The sequence below is a fragment of the Quercus robur genome, chromosome 4 (assembly GCF_932294415.1).
Source record: "Quercus robur chromosome 4, dhQueRobu3.1, whole genome shotgun sequence".
Classification (NCBI taxonomy): domain Eukaryota; kingdom Viridiplantae; phylum Streptophyta; class Magnoliopsida; order Fagales; family Fagaceae; genus Quercus; species Quercus robur.
Window position 1 is genome coordinate 47,916,064 of NC_065537.1, and position 14,549 is coordinate 47,930,612.

At 37.5% G+C, this 14,549-nt stretch overlaps 1 protein-coding gene across 1 annotated transcript; it reads right to left on the reverse strand.

Moving 5' to 3' along the window:
* Positions 1–12,858: 12,858 nt before the first annotated feature.
* Positions 12,859–13,572, reverse strand: LOC126722036 (uncharacterized). Its single transcript, XM_050425169.1, has one exon. The coding sequence runs from the start codon at positions 13,570–13,572 to the stop codon at positions 12,859–12,861; it is 714 nt and encodes a 237-aa protein (XP_050281126.1).
* Between the last annotated feature and the right edge of the window lie 977 nt (positions 13,573–14,549).

Genomic DNA, 14,549 nt, shown 5'->3' on the forward strand with positions numbered 1-14,549 from the left:
ATTAGTGTCTTTTGACCCCATTCTGAACGATACAAAAGAAAAGCACTCCCAAAAGTTTGTGTATTCTTCGTTCTGTGTCTTTAACCCTTTACCCCCTCTCTCGCTCTTGATGTCCCAAATGAGAGAACCACCGATTCTCCGACGGAGGAATACCCATCTTCCGTACGACATCGTACTCAACATCCTGGCAAGGCTACCGGTGAAATCATTGATGAGATTCAGGTGCGTATCCAAATCCTTGGACTCCTCAATCAAAAGTCACGATTTCATCTCCAACCACCTTAATATAAACAAAAATCATGTTAATGGTTATGTCATACACATGGGGTCCAATCCTTCTTCTCCGTCTTCTAATAGACCAGTCTGTACAGTGGCTTTGGACCGCACGTTTGATAGGATTTCTGAGTTTGTGGTTCCCTTTGACTTTCCTTTTAAGCATGCTGGAATAGTGGGTTCGTGCAACGGCTTATTGTGTTTCTCTAACTGCTATAAGTTTATATATTTGTGGAACCCCATCATTAGAAAATTCAAGAGTTGCCTCATACTTGCTTAGGACAGTTAAACAATGTTAGAATTGGATTTGCGTATCATTCCGAGAATAATGACTACAAGGTTGTGAGAATCTCATATAGTCCTTTGTCTATACTAGAGATTGAGGTGTACACATTAAGTTTGGATTCATGGAGAAGGGTTGGATTAGACTTGACAATCGATGTTGTGTTTTGTTCTGAATTGCCAGCCCCATTGGTAAATGGAGCTTTGCACTGGATGGCACGTATCGAAGGAGAAGAGACTGAATTGATTATGGCATTTGATGTCAATAGTGAGAAATTCGCAATTCTAGCACTGCCTGATGGTTTTACCAACGTAAACATCTTTCAGAGATGTCTTGCATCATTCAAAGGGAAACTGGCTTTAATTACATGTGCATGTAATGAACAATTTGGCTTCCCCTGTCAATACTCTGTATGGTTGATGAAGGAGTATGGCGTGGCTGAGTCTTGGAATAAACTTTCTGTTATACTTATATCATTTGAAAGAGTGGCTTGTTGCCTTGCCTTCACTGAGTATGGTTCACTTCTGCTATGTTGCCTCAATAAACGATTAGAGAGCAGGGGATCTAGGTTTGTATTAGTTGACATAGAAACTCTACATGAGAAGGAGGATCCTACCCAACATCGTTCATATGTAACTACTTTCATGGAACCCTTATTTTACTTGATGGAGCAGATGTGGAATCTTACTAAGCAGATGGGGGCATGCATATGATATAAGAAGTGAAATCATTAGTGGTATTTATGAAGTGAAACCCTTGTTATTTCTTTTCCTTTAGTTTGGTAGTTGGCATGACAATATTGCTAAAACTTCATTTTTATCCCAGTTTTACATTATCCTTTTGTGGCAATATTATATATTAGTATTTGATATTTGTATGTGGATTGTTGTTGTGCATATATATAAAAAGGCCATGATATTCTTATGAGATCAATCTTTTGAACTTGCCAATGTTACCTGTTCATGTGACAAATGTGAAAGGCTTAAAGTGTGTTGCAGTTTTAGATTTTCTGTTTGAGTTGATTGTATTTTTACAAGGTTCTTTATTCATCATTGTGAACATAGATTCGACCTTTTATTCTCAATAGATTCTATTACTTATCAAAAAGAGAAGTGTGTTGCAGTACAGGAATGAGTCTGAGAAGAAGAGGAGAAATAAATGCAGAGTGAGAGGCAAGGATGCACCAAAAATTGAGGAAGAAAAAAAATTAATTCAATCTTATTTGAATATCCCAATCTGTAGTAAATTGATAAGTGTTTATACTTGTATCTATATATGTATTGAAGCCTAAGTATTCTTGGCGGCCATAGAATCTGTTGTAACAATACATAACAAAAAGTATAACAAACTTCAACTAACTCTAAGAATCATAACCAAAACTACCGTAGAATTTTCTTCAACCAATGATAGTTGTAGGGGCGAAACAAGGATCAGGCCCAATCTAAACAGGAATGGGCTGACAAGCAAGCCCGGTGCAATTAATTTATAGAGATGGGTTATCAAGGCCAATCCTTTAAATCCTATTAGCTTTACTTAGTGATTGTTAATGAAAGGAAAAACTTACCATCCAATAGTTCAAGAAGAAAATAATAAAGTGAAAGGCGAAGATTCTTATTCAAGATCTTCCTCGATTTAGCTGAGGAGAGATGATTCTTTGGATTACACACTTCTCAGCAGTACAGTTCTTAATTTTTTTCTCTTTACTTTCCTTTTTTCTCGTTTTCAGATCCTCTATCTTGGCGGAGCTTCCCTCCTTTTTATAGTAAATGGGGTTGCATCCTAGCCTTCCACTTGGATGGCTATGGATCCTCACTTGGATACTTGTCCCATCAGTGTCTTGCTGGTGGTGGTAGGGTAGGTTGCAAGCTATAAAAACACCGTTTAGGGGTCATTCTTCCATTAAATGTGGCAGGTTGAGTTGGTGCAGTGCATTTAATGCGAAGATAATGGGTGCTTTATCAGGAAGCTTTCTCCTTCCCCTGCCTGCACGTCTCCACTCTCTTTCTTGGCCACCTATCCTGTTATTTCTGGGTTGGGACCCTGGTTTCCCGAGGGAAGCTTGCTCCTCGAACTCCTTGGACTGAACATTCCCCCTGGTCTTTGGTATTTGGTTGTCTTGTTTTGGCTGGACCCAATCTATTCAAGAGTGAGGCCCAATTGTCTCTTCGGGGTGTCCTAATGCCACATGCCTTTGCTCCTCGGGTTCCTCCCTCCCACAATAGTCATTTAGCATATTTATATCATAGGAACGGCTTGGTATAAACGTCTGATGCTTTTGGTATAAACGTCCGATGCTTTGGACGACATGTAGTGTGCTCAGTTGTCTTATTGCTTGACAAAGAACGATCTGTTGAGTTTGAGTGAGCTGTTGTTTAGTAGCATAATCACTGGCATCATCTTGTGCAACCTGTATTGTCTCAACAGTGAATAAGCTGGAGAAGCTAGACTGCTTTTAGGATGCTGTAGGTGACAAGTTCAGATGCTTTTTATATGGTTGGAAGGATGTCAATGCTCATAGTCGGTCAAGAGTCTTGGATATCAGAAAATATATATAGCCTTATTGGCACAATGTGGAGTACTTTCTTTTATTTTTTGTGTTGGTAAGAATAACTTTCACTGTAATTAATTTTTTCGTACAACATAAATGGTAGATTATGTTTTTATATTAAAAATTAAACTGAAAGAGTAGTTAATTCCATTTATAAGGTATTGATAAATTGTGTATATTGAATTAAAATTTTCGTAAGTAATTTTCAAATTCCTCTTTCGGGACAACATCTGTGTAGGTCAGGAATTCTAAAATTATGGGGACAAAGGGCTATGAAGAATTATAAGTAAAAAATCTCACAAACTTTTCTTTAGCCATGCTTTCATGTTTCCTTTCAAAACCTTAGAAACTGTCAATGGTGTTGCTATAAGTAAAATCCTCATCCAATAAAAATGAAGAAGTGTGACCTAAATTGATAATTTTGTTCAATTTCTATGAAAATAGTGAAAGGTCCTATGCCAAAAATACTGTTTTTTTTCCTTGAAACAAAGATATTCTATATATAAAGATATAAAAACATTTCAAACACACAAGAAAAAGAGTCCGGGGGAATTATATTACGTTGAGATGGGATAGGCCTACAAATCCCGATATATTCCTTTCAGTTAAAAACAATAGATAAGTGTCATATTGAATTTCCCTTTCTTGTTGGTTACTGCCTTCTACAACGAGCCTATATGCACAATTCCTTACTTCTGCTTCCTTACTTCTGCATATACTTGATCAATTGATGGTCTTTGTAGTGGGAAAAATATCTGATGTTTTGGATGTATGCAATATCACAATTTCCTGTATACTGGGAGGCTCATTTTTCCTGATTTATATAATCTTATTACTTATCAAAAAAAAAAAAAAAAAAAAAAAAAACGTGGACCATATCATGTTGTGAGCATATTACCATTCCAAGATCATGTTCTTACTTCCCTGGTTCAAGCTACATGGTCTTTGGTGATTTGTGTGCTCCATTTAACCTTAATATTGATGACCAGAAGCTAATTTATTGAGAGGGAATTGGTTTCAATATATGTGATCTTGCTAAACAAACATACTGTGTTCACATGCTCAATCACATGTTTATTGTCAGCGCATGTGGATCAACAAATTTAGGTGCTTAAATGATGTGTTTCTTTTAGTACTGTCCTAAACAAACATGCTATGGTTTCTACTACTGTGGAATTTAAAAGAAATATGTATTAAAAAGACTGTCGATCTACTTATGGTTGTTGATGCTATTCTTGTTACTACTGTTTGCATAACCATTTACATGTCCTTACCATGGGTAATTGAGTTATAGACCTCTGAATGCATGAGTGGTGCTTATTCCTGTATTCTGCATTCGATATCATTTATAATGCATATCCACCTCTTGTAGTTCTCATTCTTGGTTAGGCCTCCTTGTGTACCAGTTGGTCTCAGCTTGTACTTTTTCATCCTTTTGTCAGTAAACTTGCAAAATTACTACTTATTGAAAAGAAATCAGTAAACCTAAAAAATTGCTAGTATTCTGTGAGTTTCTAGATCTTATGGCTATGTCAGTGAGCAATAAAATAAAGTGTTGTGAAAAAATCTGTCAAACATTTAGCATAAACCTTAATAAATTTCTCATTTTAAAGCATGAGAAAGGTAGATAGGAGAGTTGCTAAGAATAGACTGAAGAAAGGAGACTAGAGAGGGTGCCCAAGCAACTTACTCCCTTGAACATAGGTCTAGGAGAAGAGGATGTTGGTCCACTTGAATATAGGATAAGAGCTTGAGCAATGTAGCCCCTGCTGGTTTACAGAGAGATGTGTTACAGCCTTGTAGAACACCATGTTATGATTTAATTGTGCTTTATATTCTTGAAAAAGGTCATCAAACATGATAATTAATACACTAGAAAGATGGGCATGCTTCAACCTTGCAATTGACTATAGTTGGAGAAGAGTCTATTAGAACTTACTGGAAAGAATGCAATCTTTGAGTAGGATCATTACATATTGTTATCATGAATATCAGTTAGATTTCACTAATAACATGGAAACTTTGTAAATTAAATGCTATAGGTCATAAACTTTCGGGTGCTAATTAGCAGAATCAAAATTTTACTCATTGCATTACATCTTTTTTTTTTCTTTTTTCTTTTTTTTTTCCTGAAATTCATTGCATTATTTTTACTGTACTTATTGAACCGACATTAGTATAATTTGAATATTTAACTAAGGTATCAACTGATTATTTATGTTGTGTGTATTGTATTTTTTACTTGAAGAAATTTCATGTTGATGACTGAACTAAGCTGCTCTCTTACTAATATCGTAATGATGGAGGCAACAAGAGGCTTTCAAAAAGCAAGCCTAAAGGCTCAAATATATAACAGGTAGTATGAATTTTTGTAACCCACATTAGAACCTTTATGTCTTTTACTGCATTTTTGAGGTTGGATTTAGAGGAAATGCTTGGAATTTTGAAGATCGTGGATTATCTACTTTGGTGTTGAATTTTCCTTTTCTAAGATGTTTGTATTCACTATTCATGGATAGATGCTTGTAAAAGCCCTTTACCGATGTTATTTTCTATTCTGCCTTCATTTTGCTTTTGAAGATGCATGACCATACAATTTGGGAATTTTTGTTCCATCATTTTTCTTTACCATATAAATTGGGAATTTTTATTTCATGTGCTGGTCAGATCTAATATTGGGGAAAATGAAGGAAATGGATTTTGGCTTGCAATATCACAATGAGATGCTCTTCTCTTGTATTTGGTAGTCATACTGGCTTCTATAGTAGCTTAGGTGGTGTAGAGCAAGGTGATTCTTTGCTCTTGTATTTTATTTCTGGATCGGTAAATGCACAACTCATGCACCCACATGGGATTGAACCTATGACCTCACCATCCACCCATCACTTACAAGGGAAGGATATGTCATTCGGTCCAAGGACAATTGATCTTGGTTTTAAAACTTGGATCAGATAGTTGGTCCAATTGGGAATTGGTCCTTAGGCTGTTCTTATTACCTAAAATACTGGCCCTAGAGAAAAAGTTTGCAACTTGTGCAAACTATAGTTATAAATACCAAATTATTCAAGTCATGTTATGCAATAGAATAACATTATATCAATGTCATTATATACTATATTTATATTAAAATAGGATTACATCTAAAAATCAAAGAAAAAAAAAAGATAATAGCTTAAAAACATAACCAAATTTTATCAATTTAAAGTTTTGTTTTGTAGTGACCCAAAAAGAGGGGTCTTGCATTTTATGGAATCCCACATCGCCTAGGGAAGCACTTGGGAATGTGATTATAAAGAATGACCTCCCTTCAATGTGTAGAGGTATTTTCCCCAGCGCAACCTGGGTACAGCTTTTAGCTAAGTGTCCTATCTTCCCACAATTATAACAAGCCTTTCCTTCAAAGAAACACGGCTTATCTCCATGAAAGCTTCCACATGTAGGGCAAGCATTCGAACTTCTACCTTGAGCATTCTGGGGTGGATTCTTATCTACTGGCTTATTTGATGATGAATTATTCCTAGACCTCCCAAAAGATCCTTTCTTGTTCCAATGACCTTGAGCACTACCTTGTCGAAAGCTTGTCGGTCCAGTGTTTCTAGGTGGGTTCTCCTTCCTTACATTGTTCTTGAAATCTTCCTCCAATCTCATAGCTCTCTTAACTGACTTTGCATAATTATCAACCCCTGATGCAATCAGATGGTGTCGAAGTCTCTCATCTAACCCCTTTTGAGATCTGCTTGCTTTCTTCACCTCACTAAGGATCAGGTGGGGTCCAAAGCGAGATAACTCAATGAATTTTGTTGCATATTGCTCAACAGCCATACTTCCTTGTACCAAATCAGCAAATTCCCTCTCTTTTCATTCCCGAACCACCTTAGGGAAGTAATTATCATAGAGAACCCCTTTAAATTTCTCCCAAGTGATAGGGTTTCTCTCAGTGTCCATTCCCTCCAAAATGGCCTTAGTGGATCTCCACCAATGCTCAGCTTCCCCAGTCAACTTGAAAGTTGCAAACCGCACCTTTTGAGAGTCAGTGCAATCCAAAGCTTCTAACAACTTCTCCATCTGCAAGAACCAATTTTTAGCTTCTGTAGGATCTGGCTTCCCATCAAAGGAAGGGGGATTCTGCTTCATAAAAGTCTCAAAAGAGCAACCAGCCCTTGCCTCTACTCTACCTGTGCCTCTACTAGCAACATGGGCCAACCTGTCCAACAGTCGAGCAACAGCTTCATCCAAAGGATCAGTGCGTGTCACCCTAGAATAATCCATAAAAGTATTAAATAAAAGAAACCAGCAACCTTGAATCTCATCACAAAAGTCAGAGCTCTAATTTACCAAATTCAAAACATCCTCAAAATAATTCTCCAATACAAAGTTTAATACCATAAAATAATAATAAAATTCTCAGTTCCACAAAATAATTCGTAACTGCTGTCTCCCAAGAATCTCTACTCCAAAAATCCCTCTAATGTATATGTAATGGGAAATAAAGAGGGGTGAGATAACTCAGTAAGTGGAATTCACTAACATTGGGGTATGGGAACAAACCTTCAATAAATAATTCTTACAGCAATTTCATAACTTGTAACTCATCAATATTTATCATCAAATATTTCACATAAAAAATAATATCTTTATATTGTGAGCCATCATAATATATATATATATATATATATATATATATACCATCATATAAACAATTTCCTAGGCTTTTCTTGTGGTCAACGTTTACGTCCCGTTGATAGGGTTGTGCTGTCTCCTTTTAGGACTAGAATCTCCTTTCAATCCTTCTTTCTTAGGGAAGGCTCCTTTGGAACCTAAAGGTGCATTCCCTTGCTAAGGAGCTTCATTTTTGGATCCTCAATAGTAAACTCCCTTGCTAAGGAGTTATCAAAAGTGCACTGTCCCCTTTTCTGGGACCGTCCCTTGCTAAGGACTAGCTGCAGTATGATTGTCCATTGCTAAGGACTAAAATATCATACGGAGCTTCTAATCACGACTTGACATAGGTTTTCAAAACATATTCAATATGCTCACAAAATAATCCATTCATAATTCTCAAAATATAAAGACATATTCACACATACATGTTTAAATAAATTTAGGTTGTCCCACAAGTTTTTCATAGAACGAATAGTCAATGTGCACGTCAAGAAATTATAAAATATCCATTTATATGTATAGAATAACAATATATTTCTTTCATATATAATAGTTTAATAACCAACACTGTTTGGGAAAACCCCCAAAATTAGTAACCACCACTTACCTCTTAGTTGCAAAAATAAAAGAAATCAACCTTCCTTGAATCACAACAATTTAGTAGAATTAGAACCTAGCAACACCAAAAATAGATTCATCAATACACAATTTTTCACTTAAAAATTTATTTTCACACTTAGATAGTTTTATCCTAGACGATATTGATATATCCAAAATCCTCCATTTATTCACTTAACTATCCAATTCACTCTAACATTACGTCTATCCAATTTAATATTGGAAGTCACGTATAGCCTTAATTTATCAATCTAGTCACTTAGCATTCCCATTTGATGCCACTGGATAACTATTGACTTTAATATTATATATCTATATTCAATCTAACATGGGAAGCCACATGATATATATAACCTATCTGAACAACCTAATATATATATATATATATATTAAACAAAAGTAAAAGCCACATAATCAATCAAAGCTTGGACCATACTTCGTAGGGAATAGCATAGCAATACGTGATGTAGCATGGCAACAGCATGACAATTGGTCAGAACGTATTCATAGTTTTTTAGCCTCAATGTTGGACTCAGAACTACTATTCCACTGCGGCTATATAAACAATTGCTATTATAATATTGTAATCATCACCCCAAAGACCCAAAATCTAGTACACGGTTGAACTAGTGTGAATGCATAATAACTGGTCAACAATTGAGGCTTAGTGTGAATGCAATAACCATAAGCACTCTTTTCACTTTAACATGGTGACCAAGTCCAAACCTATTACTCTATTTGGCTCAATTTCAAAGTTTGTATTCCTTCCTGACATATTGACCAAATCTTTATCTAATATAATACAATTATAGGAGCCCTTTTCTGTTAGTATAATGATAGTCTAGGTTCATATAAATTGCTAGCTATTGACAATTCAAACTTCTTAAATCTTGAGCATGAGAAAAATCATACCTGAAGACTCCAACTCAACGCCACAGTGAAGAAAGGAAAAATTCAATAGTCAGCTTCATTAACGAACAACTCTGGATACTTTGATTTCATCTCATCTTCTCACTCCCAAGATGCCTCCTCCACTGTGTGATTCTTCCAAAGAACCTTAACCAATGATATGGTCTTGGTGCGTAGCACATGATCCTTGCAGTCAAGTATTTGGATTGGAACTTCCTCATAAGTCAAGTTGTCTTTGATCTTGAATGGCTTATAGTTCAAGACATGTGAAGGATCTGGGATGTACTTCCTTAGCATGGAAACATGAAACACATTATGCACTTCTGCAAGTGTAGGCAGTAAGGCCAACTTGTAGGCAACTTTTCCAATATGTTTTAGGATCTCAAATGGACCAACAAATCTAGGACTCAACTTGCCCTTCTTCCCAAATCTCATCACACCCTTCATTGGGGCAACTTTCTAAAATACCATATCTCCAACTTCAAATTCTAGTTTCCTTATTGAGTTGTCATAATAACTCTTCAATCGACTTTGTGCTGTTTGCAATCTTTTACGAATTAGATCAATCTTCTCAGATGTCATTTGAATGATTTTTGGTCCTAACAATTTTCTCTCACCAACCTCTTCCCAACACAATGGGGACCTACATTTTCTACCATACAAAGCCTCATAGGGAGCCATCTCAATACTAGAGTGGTAGCTATTATTATAGGCAAATTCCACTAAAGACAAGTATTTTTCCCAACTCCCTTTGAAATCCATTACACAAGCCCTTAACATATCCTCCAAAGTACGAATAGTCCTTTCTGACAGTCCATCTATTTGTGGGTGGAAGGCTATACTAAAGCTAAGAGTAGTACCCAAAGCTTTATGTGGGCTTTCCCAAAACTTTGAGGTGAATCTTGGGTCTCGATCAGACACAATTAATGTTGGGACTCCATGAAGACTCATAATCTCATCAATATATATTTGTGCTAGCTGATCAAGTGAGTAAGTCATCTTAACTGGAATAAAATGTGCTGTTTTTGTCATCCTATCCACAATTACCCAAATGGCCTCATGTCCCTTAGGAGATCTTGGCAAACCAGTCAAAAAATCCATACATATACGCTCCCACTTCCACTCAGGAATGGGAAGTGGTTGCAGCAGTCTTGAAGGTTTCTGGTGTAGTGTCTTAATTTGTTGACAAGTCAAACATTGCTCTACAAACTGAGCTATCTCTCTCTTCATGTTATTCCACCAATAAGTTTCTCAAATGTCACGATACATTTTAGTGTTACAAGGGTGCACTAAGTATGGGGTACGCCGGGCTTCTTCCATAATCTCATTCTTTAATGCAAAATCATTTGGCACATAAAGTCTATTTCCAAACCTCAAAACACCATCATTAGACACATTAAATCATGGTTTCTCCCCTTCTTGTACTTCTTCTATGATCTTTACAATTTGTGCATTATCAACCTGTGAACTCTTAATCTTCTCAATCAAAGTGGGTTGTATTGTCAAACTGGCCATAAAGACTTGGGAATCACCCATGACAATTTCAATTCCCATCCTCTCCAAGTCCTTAATAATCTCCTTTTGAGTAGTTAACATGGCAGCTGAGAAACTGGAAGACTTCCGACTAAGTGCATCGGCTACCACATTAGCCTTGCCTTGATGGTAATTGATTGAGCAATCATAATCTTTAATCAACTCAAGCCACCTTCGTTGTCTCATATTCAATTCTTTCTGAGTAAAGAAGTACTTCAAGCTCTTATGATCTATATAAATCTCTCACTTTTCACCAAACAAATAATGTCTCCAAATCTTCAAAGCAAACACCACTGCAGCCAACTCCAAATCATGAGTGGGATAATTCTGTTCATAACTCTTTAATTGGCGGGACGTATAAGCTATGACCTTACCATGCTGCATCAACACCCAACCAAGACATTTTCTTGAAGTATCACTATAAATGACAAAACCTCCCAAGTTGCTAGGGATGGTTAGTACTAGTACAGTGACCAACCTTTGCTTAAGTTCTTGAAAACTCTTTTCACATTCTTCTGTCCACACGAACTTGGCATTCTTACGAGTTAGTTGAGTCATTAGGGCTGCAATATAGGAAAATCCCTCCACAGACCTCCTATAATAGCCAGCAAGGCCCAAAAAGCTTCTAACCTCACTTACATTCGTCGGCCTTGCCCAGTCAACCACAGCTTCAACCTTACTAGGGTCTACAGAAATCCTTGCCTTAGATATCACATGCCCTAGGAACACCACTTGGTCAAGACAAAATTTACACTTCTTAAATTTGGCATATAGCTTCTTCTCCCTCAAAATCTGAAAAACAATTCTCAAGTGCTCTTCATGTTCTTCCATGCTTTTGGAGAAGATTAGGATGTCATCAATAAAGACAATAAAAAGCGGTCTAAGTACTCATGAAAAACCCTATTCATCAAGTCCATAAACGCAGCAGGAGCATTGGTCAATCCAAAAGGCATTACCAAGAATTCATAGTGCCCATACCTAGTCCTGAAAGCTGTCTTGGTATGTCTTTACCCTTGATTTTCAACTGGTGATACCCAGAACAAAGGTCAATCTTAGAGAAGACTTGTGCCCCTTGCAATTGATCAAACATGTCATCAATACGAGGGAAAGGGTATTTGTTTCTCACAGTAACCCGATTTAACTCACGATAATTAATACACAACCTCATAGTCCCATCCTTTTTCTTCACAAATAAAATTGGTGCACCCCAAGGAGATGCACTTGGTCTGATGAACCCCTTATTAAGGAGTTCTTGTAACTGTTCCTTGAGTTCCTTAAGTTCAGTTGGTGCCATCCGAGGTGGTGCTTTTGAAATAGGAGAAGTTCCAGGGAGCAAATCAATAGAGAATTCAATCTCCCTATCTATAGGTATCCCTGGTAGGTCTTCAGGAAAGACATCAGGAATCTCCCTTACAACAGGGATATCATCCAACTTCAATACATCTTTCCTAGTGTCCACCACATGAGCTAGGTACCCTTGGCATCCTTTCCGTAAAAGACGCTTAGCTCAAAGGGCTGATATCACCCTAGGTAAAGCATGCATCCTAGAGCCCTTAAACTGAAATTCAGGTTCTCCTAGAGGCCGAAACATCACTTCTTTTCTAAAACAATCTATACTAGCATGATAAGCCGCCAGCTAGTCCATTCCCAAAATTACATCATAGTCATACATGTCCATCAAAATCAAATCTGTTAACATTTCCCTATCCTCAATTTGGATGATACAAAACTTAAGCATAGAGTTACACACCAAAGAATCACCCATAGGTGTGGCCACAGACAAGTCATAATCCATAAGTCCAGGTTTCTTATCACATAACTTAGCATATCGAAAGGAGATGAAAGAGTGTGTAGATCCAGAATCAAATAAAGTTTTAGCAAAGTTTGAGAATAAAGGGAGGATACCTGTAACCACAGTATCCGAAGCTTGAACGTCTTGTGGTGTGAGTGCAAACACTCTCCCTTGTGCTTTCCTCCTCTGCTCATTCTTTCCAAGTTGTGCCATTGAGTTTTGTTGAGGAGAAGTACAGCTTCAAGCTAAGTGTCCTGTCTTCCCACAATTATAACAAGCCTTTCCTTCAAAGAAACACGGCTTATCTCCATGAAACCTTCCACATGTAGGGCAAGTATTCGAACTTCTACCTTGAGCATTCTGGGGTGGATTCTTATCTACTGGCTTATTTGATGATGAATTATTCCCAGACCTCCCAAAAGATCCTTTCTTGTTCCAATGACCTTGAGCACTACCTTGTCGAAAGCCTGTCGGTCCAGTGTTTCTAGGTGGGTTCTCCTTCCTAACATTGTTCTTGAAATCTTCCTCCAGTCTCATAGCTCTCTTAACTGACTCTGCATAATTATCAACTCTTGATGCAATCAGTTGGTGTCGAAGTCTCTCATCTAACCCCTTTTGAAATCTGCTTGCTATCTTCACCTCAGTAAGGATCAAGTGGGGTCTAAAGTGAGATAACTCGATGAATTGAGCTGCATATTGCTCAACAGTCATACTTCCTTGTACCAAATCAGCAAATTCCCTCTCTTTTCGTTCCCGAACCACCTCAAGGAAGTAGTTATCATAGAAAACCCCTTTAAATTTCCCCCAAGTGATGGGGTTTCTCTTAGTGTCCATTCCCTCCAAAATGGCCTTAGTGGATCTCCACCAACGCTCAGCTTCCCCAATCAACTTGAAAGTTGCAAACTGCACCTTTTGAGAGTCAGTGCAATCTAAAGCTTCTAACAACTTCTCCATCTACAAGAACCAATTCTCAGCTTCTGTAGGATCTAGCTTCCCATCAAAGGAAGGGGGATTCTACTTCATAAAAGTCTCAAAAGAGCAACCAGCCCTTGCATCTACTCTACCTACGGCTCTACTAGCAACATTAGCCAACTTGTCCAACAGTCGGGCAGCAACTTCATCCAAAGGTTCAATGTGTGTCACCATAGGACGTTCATTATTTCTCACGTCTTGAGTGACTTCGGCCTCAGTATCAACCTTTGCTTTGGTTGGCCTTCACAAATTAACAATAGGTTCCTTGCTATTGGAATTAGCTACTCTCTTCTTTTTGGGTGGCATGATACCTAGTTAACAAAGAAATCAAGAAATATAGACGGTGCAACAATTATTATTACTACACATAAGAAGTAACATTGTCAAAATTATTTAAAATATCTCATCAAACATAACCTAAATTCCAAATGCTCTGACAAAAATCAAGACCATAACCTAGTTTCAAGTGTCTATAAAATCATAACCTAGTTTTCAAGTGTCTACAGAATCATATCCTAAGCTCTGATACCATCTGTAATGGCCTCACCCCAACTGTGTAGATATTGTCTGCTTTGGGGCCCATACCCCTCATGGTTTTGTTCTTCCCCAGGTTGCGTTGGGAAAATGGCCTCTACACATTGAAGGGAGGTCATTCCTTATAAACACATTCCCAAGTGCTTCCCTACACGATGCCGACAATATTTACACTGTTGGGGTGAGGCCGTTATAAATGGTATCAGAGCCATGCCCTAATCGAAAGTGTGGGCCCCACACGCAAGGACGCGTGTGCCCATAAAGGGGGTGGATTGTAGTAACCCAAAAAGAGGGGTCTTGCATTCTATGGAATTCCACATTGCCTAGGGAAGCACTTAGGAATGTGTTTATAAGGAATGACCTCCCTTTAATGTGTAGAGGCCTTTTCCCTAGCCCAAGCTGGGGAAGAACAAAACAATGAGAGG